General features: G+C 40.5%; 1 protein-coding gene across 1 annotated transcript in view; it reads left to right on the plus strand.

The window, feature by feature from the left end:
- Nucleotides 1-7,341, plus strand: part of CFAP47 (cilia and flagella associated protein 47) — a 478,593-nt gene extending 471,252 nt beyond the window's left edge. The window contains exon 65 of the mRNA XM_075265004.1: nt 7,132-7,341. Within this exon, the coding sequence (XP_075121105.1) occupies nt 7,132-7,341 (210 nt within the window). The remainder of the gene's footprint in view (nt 1-7,131) is intronic.
- The last annotated feature ends 2,699 nt before the right edge of the window (nt 7,342-10,040 follow it).

Raw genomic sequence — 10,040 nt, forward strand, 5'->3', positions numbered from 1 at the left:
CTGTGTAGTGTCAGAACGCACTCACTGCATCTTAGGTTCTATTCAAATTAATGGGAGCTAATGTGCAGTACCTAATCTGACCACTACAAAGAGAACTGAGCTGTCTGCTTCCTGCTCCATTTTCTGAGTATCAGCTGCTGAGAGCAGAGAGATTGCTGGGTCTTTTGGTCATCATGACTTGGAATCTGCAAAAACTATGTAATCTGCATAAAGCTTTGTATTCCATATGATAATACAATATTAACAATAGCTATTTCACAAAACACTATTTAATTTCTAGAGATAATGGTTTTTCATGTAAACAGTAGCTAAATATTCCATTCTTATTAGATCTAAGACTATATGTATAACAAGAGCTATAGAAAAATAGTGTTGAAATACTGACATGGTTAATTTTTTTTCTTCTCTTACAAAATGAAAATATAAGTTTTGAGTTTGGTCATTAAGATGTAGCTGACATAATGAAGTTTCTATAATTTCAGATTTTTTCCCTGCTTAATAACTTAATAATATAAGCACAGCATTCTCTATAATGAAACACATGTACAGCAATGTAAACAGGGTTAATTCTGGGCCGCATTTCAGATGTGTACTAAGATTTAACAGAGGTTAATGAATCATATTCACAGTGCGCATAACCCTAGGGTACGTTTCCATGAATCCAAAAAAGATAAACTGTTTCACCTTCAGCTTCACTTAACAAAGCAATTAGGATCCCCTGTGGGTTAAAGGCTTATTAAAACCAGTGTTGTTGTACAGATTGAAATCTGCACATTACTTGCTAGAAGTGAGGCTACTATAATCAGGCATTAGTTCATTAATAGGCAGCCTAAGCCAGCGCACAAGGTAAACCAGGAATTGTTCTGCACGATTCAATGTATTTCTATACAAGTTGGTTTCTGACTTTAAGGCTCTGTTCGCACCGTATTTATATGCTGTGTTGGGTATATACATGTGCTAAATGTAAAGCTCCATCATATGTCACTGTATGGAACAGGTCAACAGGGGTCCCCAACCACCGGTGTGTAGACCAGCATTGGGCGCTGTTTTTTTTTTCTGGTCCGCAGGGCGGGGCGACGGGCTGGCCTCAGTAGACGTGGCTCCTGGCACAGCACATTATGTGGGATGCAGTGGGGCAGTTCGGTGATCTGGCCACAGTGTCATGGCCACAGTGTCATGGCTCCTGGCATAGCTCCTAGCGGGTACTTGGTCTACACTGAGGTCCCGCCAGCACCTCTAGTCTACAGTGCTGTTTGGTGAATAGCGCTGCTAAGTAGCAGTGCTGTACACTGAGCCTCAATGTACAGTGCTGCTACTCTACTTGCAAAATTTGATCAGACAGGAGCAGGCACAAGAACATCATGTGTCCAGCCCTCTTTCCCCTCCTGCTAGCTGTATGTTCTGCGAGTTGGAGGGGGAGGGGTGCTGGATGCTAGTGAGCAACTAGGTATAACGTCAGTTGTCCAACCCGGTGCTCCTACTCATTCTGAAAATATGGTGAGTTGAGTCACATTCACATTATAAATGTCATAATTAAATAAGTATGTACTAAAATCCAACCCCCTGCATAACCCCACCCCCATATGACCAAAGCAATTTAAAAAATATGGGTGTTTTTGAAAATGCAGCTCAGCTTTTCTGCTGCAAATTAGCCAGAATCGTATCCACATTGCAGGTTCTGTAATGCAGTGTTTTCTTTGGGGTATAATTTCCGCTGTAGGCTTTAGGAATATTCAGCGGACTTTCTGTGAAAAACACTGCAGAAGAAATTGCTATGCATTTCTGCCGCAGTCTTTTCTGCATGTTGTTTTTTGGGGGTTTTTTTTTTGTGCTGAACCTGTAATAATAGATTCCATTGTAAGTTGCTTAGAAAATAATATCAGAATAAAAAAAAAATCATTGAGATGTATGAACCAAATTATATAATAAATGCAAATGTAATTGCTGTTAATATCTCTTTAAAAAAATATCACTAATAAAAACCTCCAGCTTTTTCCATTACACAATTATATAAAATAATACTGCAAAAACTTAATAGGCCAATGTGTGGTCATTAAAATTATATTATGTTATTATCTTACACTTTTATTTTTACAACATGATTTTCTTCAGTTCTCTGCCCTTGGTATTATATTAAATGTGATGAACCATCTGCATTGTAAATGATAGTGCAGTCATTTTATGGACCACGCAGTGTATTTAAGGAATTGGAAAAACTATTTAACAAAATTTAGATTTATTCTAGTAAACCTCTTTAAAAATGTGTAGCAACTCACTTTATACTTATGTTATGTTGAATAGTTTATTGTAGGTAATTTTAGCTACAGTTTATGAAGTAAATCATTTATAGATGGTATATGTTTGTCAACAGTCTACAGTCTGGAAGAGTAATGGAATTTGTATGCAAGAAATGGGAATGGTATACTATGTTAAGAGAATATGCCAGTTTAGTTGGAGACATTAGAGATATTCCACTCATTGAAAAAATAGAGAATATTTCTTATTTATTTTTATTTTCAAAGCAATATATATATATATATATATATAGTGACAAAAGGTGAGAGGCAGGGTGCTAGAGTCACGGTATATCTCCCCCAAGTTTCTGACATATGTGTGGTTCAGTGCTGGCATTGAGTAGGCCTTAACTGTTATTAATGTGAGGCACATGGAGTTACTGAAACTAAATTAATAACCCCAAATACCTGACATTAATAGGCAGAGTAACTAAAGGAAGGGACCTGTGTGTGTCACTTTACTGTAGCTTCCTCTCCTCCATACAACAGACATCTTCCATATGACACAATGAATCCTGGCCACTCATCTGCAGGGTAGATACTAAATCCTAGTGTGCTAAAGGACCTCTGATGACGTCATGACCATGTGATCGGACTCTGGTGTGGGCGGAGCTATTAGGATTTAGACTCAACCTTATCTGCAGATGTTACATACCAGTGGCTACAGGACCTTTGATGACATCGCAGTCACGTGACCTCATGACAAGCCAATCACAGAGCAGTAGCACTAAAGGACCTCCCCCTTCCGGGTCCTTCCAGTTTTCTGTGCTCTGTGGACCCTGACTCGTGTATAAGCAGAGGAGAGCTTTATCAGCATGAAAAATGTGCTGAAAAAGTCAGCTTATACTCGAGTATATACAGTAAGCCTCTTTGCACTAGATATTGTGTCCCTGTCTCTGACTGTTTGGGTCTGCACCATTGCTGTGACCGAACCACCTTCCCTATCTATCTATCTATCTATCTATCTATCTAGCTATCTAGCTATCTTTACCTTATCTAGGTGTTAACATCTGTAGTTCAATAGAAATCCATTTTAAATGGAACTATGCCACAGTGATCCCAAAGCTATTACAGGATCTTGGGGCATGACTCTGTCCCACCCTCTTGAAAGAGTTAATTCGATTAACATGGTCACCCTACCCCATATTCTCTACTACTTCCTCACCCTCCTAACCACAGTGACTTCTGCCTCCTTAGCCCCCCTTCAGAAGGAAATCTTTGATGTTATTTGGGCTTATAAACAGCAGTGTATTCGCCCGTGAGTCCTGTATTACTATAAGAGATTTGCTAGGTTATCAGAACCTCATCTTTATAAATATGATGCTGCAGCTCTGCTCTCACAACTTAGTTCTATTTATAAGGATATTGACTGTCCACAGTGGGTGAAATTGAAATCAGTACTGGTAATCCTGAGCTCTCTGCAAGCACCTACTATCCCGACTACAGCCAAGGTGAAAGTTGCAATTGTGGTGGCGGACTCATTTTAAACACAACTTGAAAAGCTCGATCTCTCCTCTGATTCCATTGTTTTTTAATCCTCTTTCCTCCTGGCCTAATCCCTGAGGTGTTTATTTGGTGGAGACACGCTCAGTTTAGCTGCCTTAATGATTTGCTCTATAACCGATGGGTCTTCACCAAAGAATAATTTGCCACTACATTCTGCCCCCCCCCCCTCCCTCAGAGGCTTTCTGGACTGTAGAGGTATTCTATTCCATTTCCTAACTCCACGCATTCCAAAGATCAGCCCTACTAGTTCTGAGAGACTTTTCTTGTTTAGATCAGTGGACAGGGGTTCTCTATCATTTATATAAGGTTTGCTTAACACTCCACCCTCCAACACTAGGCTCAACTTTATGGCGACCTGGGAGCAGGACCTTGGCTCTACCTTAACCCCAGCTCAGTGGATTGACTGTTATGACCCTTATATAATCTTCTTTGAAAGTCCTTCATAGGACCTATTTGGTCTCTCATCATTTCCATAACTTCTACCCCACAGTCTCAACCCTTTGTTTTAGGGATTTCAATGCCTTAGACACCACTTTCCATATCTGAAGGTCCTGCCCTCATGCCCACTGCTTCTGGGTGGCCATTCATAGAATGACTCAACAACTCTTTGGACAGTTTTTACCATTGTCAAACCCCATTTTTCTTCTTTACCTTAAGCCTATCAGCATCTGGTATACTCAACTTAAATTGTTCCAATAAATTTTGTTGGCTTCCCAGATCCACACCATCTCCAACTGGAGAAAATAAATTTGTTGTCCAATGTTGTCAGGCGAATTAGTATACAGTCCTATGAAAAAGTTTGGGCACCCCTATTAATCTTAATCATTTTTAGTTCTAAATATTTTGGTGTTTGCAGCAGCCATTTCAGTTTGATATATCTAATAACTGATGGACACAGTAATATTTCAGGATTGAAATGAGGTTTATTGTACTAACAGAAAATGTGCAATATGCATCAAACCAAAATTTGACTGGTGCAAAAGTATGGGCACCTCAACAGAAAAGTGACATTAATATTTAGTAGATCCTCCTTTTGCAAAGATAACAGCCTCTAGTCGCTTCCTGTAGCTCTTAATCAGTTCCTGGATCCTGGATGAAGGGATTTTGGACCATTCCTCTTTACAAAACAATTCAAGTTCAGTTAAGTTTGATGGTCGCTGAGCATGGACAACCCGCTTCAAATCATCCCACAGATGTTCAATGATATTCAGGTCTGGGGACTGGGATGGCCATTCCAGAACATTGTAATTGTTCCTCTGCATGAATGCAGAGTCGATTTGGAGCGGTGTTTTGGATCATTGTCTTGCTGAAATATCCATCCCCGGCGTAACTTCAACTTCGTCACTGATTCTTGAACATTATTCTCAAGAATCTGCTGATACTGAGTGGAATCCATGCGACCCTCAACTTTAACAAGATTCCCGGTGCCGGCATTGGCCACACAGCCCCAAAGCATGATGGAACCTCCACCAAATTTTACAGTGGGTAGCAAGTGTTTTTCGTGTAATGCTGTTTTTTTTTGGATGCCATGCATAACGCCTTTTTGTATGACCAAAAAACTCAATCTTTGTTTCATCAGTCCACAGGACCTTCTTCCAAAATGAAGCTGGCTTGTCAAAATGTGCTTTTTCATACCTCAGGAGACTCTGTTTGTGGCGTGCTTGCAGAAACGGCTTCTTTCTCATCACTCTCCCATACAGCTTCTGATTGTGCAAAGTGCGCTCTATTGTTGACCGATGCACAGTGACACCATCTGCAGCAAGATGATGCTGCAGCTCTTTGGAGGTGGTCTGTGGATTGTCCTTGACTGTTCTCACCATTCTTCTTCCCTGCCTTTCTGATATTTTTCTTGGCCTGCCACTTCTGGGCTTAACAAGAACTGTCCCTGTGGTCTTCCATTTCCTTACTATGTTCCTCACAGTGGAAACTGACAGATTAAATCTCTGAGACAACTTTTTGTATCCTTCCCCTGAACAACTATGTTGAACAATCTTTGTTTTCAGATCATTTGAGAGTTGTTTTGAGTAGCCCATGATGCCACTCTTCAGAGGAGATTCAAATAGGAGAACAACTTGCAATTGGCCACCTTAAATATCTTTTCTCATGTTTGGATACTCCTGGTTATGAAGTTCAAAGCTCAGTGAGCTTACAAAACCAATTTTGTGCTTCAGTAAGTCAGTAAAAAGTAGTTAGGAGTATTCAAATCAATAAAATGATAAGGGTGCCCATACTTTTGCACTGGTCAAATTTTGGTTTAATGCATATTGCACATTTTCTGTTAGTACAATAAACCTCATTTCAATCCTGAAATATTACTGTGTCCATCAGTTATTAGATATATCAAACTGAAATGGCTGCTGCAAACACCAAAATATTTAGAACTAAAAATGATTAAGATTAATAGGGGTGCCCAAACTTTTTCATAGGACTGTAGTTATGCTTCATTAAAAATAATTAATGCCATCATGTATGATACTCGCCTGCTTTCTGATAAGGTCTGGACTACCTGGGTCAACAGGTCCAACATCCCAGGTCCTCCATTCTGTCTTCAGCTATGATGTAAGGTTGGACTAATTGCATTCTTTGCTTCCTTCCTTTCAGGTAGGATCCCACCTCTATATCTGTCTTATATTTCTGTACCCCTTTTCCATGTTTCCCCCAATTGGTTTTGGGTATTGATGCCTTTTTAGCCCATTATACTTTTTTCAACTTCTACTGTCTCAAGCTGCTTGACAGTTTTTCTGTATTATACTTGTATCATTCCAAGTTTTTGTATTATGACTTTTTGCTTCATTTGTCTTTGTTTCTGCTATATTTCAATAAATATTTTGCAGCTAATAGTCATATGGCATATCATATGGAATAAGAATGTGCGTAACCAGAGAACATGAAAAGACCAGAGCTGTAGAAGGCCAAGCCGAGAGGCTAAAAGCATGAAAACGTTTATTTCAAGCGTTAACATAATGGTGTGCAGATTTTTTTTTTTCAAGCGATAATCCCGTTAGTCAGATTCCTTATGTTTGGCATAAGAGGTCAGGAGGCAGGCTCTGGAATTTATGTTGAAAATTTGTTTCTGCAAGGATTTTCAGAAAGGTATTCACAAATAACGGCTACATTCAGAGCACTCTCATAATATAGTCACAGTGCCCCATAATAGTGACAGTACTGTGTTTCTATAAGAGTTTCCTCAATGACCCCTCATACCAGATTATTACTACCAATCAGATGAAAGAGGTGCCAATGAAGACACAAAGTTAGAGCTATATCTTATGTGTAAGTTATTTTTGCATGTTTTAATTAAATGTTTTTTTTTTTTTTTTCACTTTTACAGACTTCATCTATGCAATGGACTTATGAGATCAATGGACTTCCTCCAAAAACCACTCCACCTACAAATGTGCCCCCAAAAATATGTTCCACAGGTATCAGAAAACCAGTGATTTATCAAAAACGTAACTTTCTGCGTGAAAACCTGAAGCTTACAACAACAGCAGTGTCTTCTCCAGTTAAGGGAGCATCTTTAGTGTGTAGAGCAAAATAAAATATTTCTAGAATAGTTACTTTTTTATTTTGTAAAATATATTTCAAAACCCATGCACTTCCATTAAAATACTTACAATTCCTACTCCTGTTTTTTGTGTAATTTACTATTTCAAAGGGGATGTCTCATGAAGAACGCACCCATTTATACGTCCCAATAGAGCATATGGACATCGCAGAGTCAGAGTCAGTCTTTCTTTGGAGCCAAAATGATGATCAGGACTTTGTGTGTGATTTTTGTTCTGTCAAGCCGAGGCCCCTAATTTTACCACAAAAAACTGGGAAAACTTATTGACTCGAGTATAAGCCTAGGGGGGGAAAGCAGCAGCTACTGGAAAATTTCAAAAATTAAAATGGTCTGAGTTTTTGGGTGCAGTAGTTGCTGGGTGCTGGGAAAGGGGAGGGGGTGTTTTGGTTGTCTGTCTGCCCCTTCCCTGAGCTTGAGGACTGTTTTTTTTTTTTCTTCCCCCACTTGGAATTCATTCTGGCTGAATATAGGGTATCTGCAGTGCTCCTATTAATCCCTTCCTGATGGAACAGGAGCTCTGCAGATACCCTATATTCAGTAGACCGGGCACTTTCAGACACAGGGATACCCAATGTGTTTGTGTATGTATTCTAGGAAAAGGAGGGATTTAGAACTTTTATTTTTTAATTTTTTTAAATCTTTTTTTTTTTTGCACTGCTTTATGGGATATTCTATACATTGATATTGTGGCTGGTCATAGATTCCCTCCCCCTTAAAAAAAAGGGGGTAGATAGCTGACTGGAGTATAAGCTGAGGGGGGCTTTTTCAGCACAGAAACTGGGCTGAAAAATTTGGCTTATACTCGAGTATATTCCTGTATCTTCCTGGCATCCTGCTGAAACCCTCCATAGACTTCTACAAGTTGATGAAGACAGACTGTAGACCAGGGGTGAACCTACCCCTTTCGCCGCCCGAGGCGAACGACAGAAAGCCGCCGCCCGAGGGGGGGGGCGGAGAGGAGGGGGTGTGGTTGACTGAAGGGGGCAGGCGAAACGAGGGGCGGGGCTTAGCGCCGTTCGCAGGCAGAGAGCAGGCACGGAGAGTACTTGCTCCCTGGCTGAGCGTGAGGGGAGGCTGCTGGAGCAGCGCTGCTTCAGTGGCCTCCCCAATCCACCGCTTGGTGCTAAGCCAGTCCAGGACAGCTTGTCCTGGACTGGCTTAGGAAAGGAAAAATGCCACCCTCCCTGGGGCCCTGACATAGCGCCGCCTGAAGCGGTCACTTCAGGTCGCCTCATGGGAGGTGCGGCGCTGGTGTAGACCACAAAGGTATCAGACTGAGCAGAGAATGAAGTGTCAGTTTAGGAGCAAGTGAGGAGGAATTGGTCTGATAAGTAGGGAAGGCAGAACTTAATGTTAGGTAACAAAGTTTCTTATACTTTCCTGCAAGGCCTATTAGTAGGATTTAATGGGTAATGTTTTACATATAATGTAAAATTTCACTAGGAAAGTATATTGAGGTGACAATCGAGCAAATCACATACAGTATTCTCACTTTTTATAGCTTTAGAAACTAGACATGCTAGCAGAGTAACTAGTGAAGACAGCATCACTTTCTATACAGTATACAGTAATATAAATCCACGATTCTAAACCTTTTTACTATAAGAATCTTATCTGTGGAAACAGCATTATCATGGCTCAGTCACTGCCGTCATTCTAGCAACACAAGCACACAGAGAACCCCTATGTACACAGCATCATCAGAAACAATGTAAAGCCAGAGAAGGCATTTGATGTATATGAATTAAGAAGGGTCAATTGCTTTGTTATGGTGCACAAAAGCACATAACAGTGACCTTTTTGTACATTGTTGAATTTTTTTGTCCGTCAAATACCCAGTTTTCCTTGAATAAACTGAAGATCAGCTAACTGGTGAAAAAACAAGATTTCTCCTCCTCCTTATGCAAATGAGGCAGTTGGTGCACTGTTGGCAGGCCATCAGCCGCCTGGAGCACTGCTCTTGCACTTCAGACCCTTGCTTTATCCTGCCTGCACCACCCCTTGACGTGGTAGTTGATTCTCCCACTGCTATGAGATCATCCTACGTAAGCAGCAGGAGCAGTGCTCCCTGATCTGAAATTCCGCCCCCAGTGCACCAATTGCTTAGCTTCCAAAACACTTCAAAATTGTTCTTCTCCAAATCTACAAAAGTGACATACATAGCAAAGATATCTTATTCATGTAATGTGTTCTGTAATGCAGTGGTGACAGTTGAATATGCTTGGTGAAGGTGATAGATTCCCTTTAAAGGTAGTCTACCATCTGCCCCAAGCATATTTAACTAACATCACAGTGTTGTCGAGCATGTTACAGTGATGAGCAAAATACTTTTGTTATGCATGTCAGTTTTGCACATTTGGAGGAAAACATTAGAATTTGGTTTAAGATCTTATGTAATTGTGACAGTTTAGTGCATTGGGGGCGGTCCTTGAGCTCCTGAAACTCTGCTCTTGCTGCTCAGGTAGGATGGGTGATATAATAACAATTGGAGGATCAACTATCACTACATGGGGTGGAGCAGGTAGAGATAGTAGAGGTCAGTGGGGCAATAGAGCAGTGTTCCAGACAGTTAAGGGCCCGCCCCCAGTGCACCAACTGCCTCATTCATATGAAACTTCAAAGTTGCTGTTCTCAAAATCTTCAAAAGTGACAAATATAACAAAGGTATATTA

Source organism: Leptodactylus fuscus, chromosome 2, assembly GCF_031893055.1.
Source record: "Leptodactylus fuscus isolate aLepFus1 chromosome 2, aLepFus1.hap2, whole genome shotgun sequence".
NCBI classification, from domain to species: Eukaryota; Metazoa; Chordata; class Amphibia; order Anura; family Leptodactylidae; genus Leptodactylus; species Leptodactylus fuscus.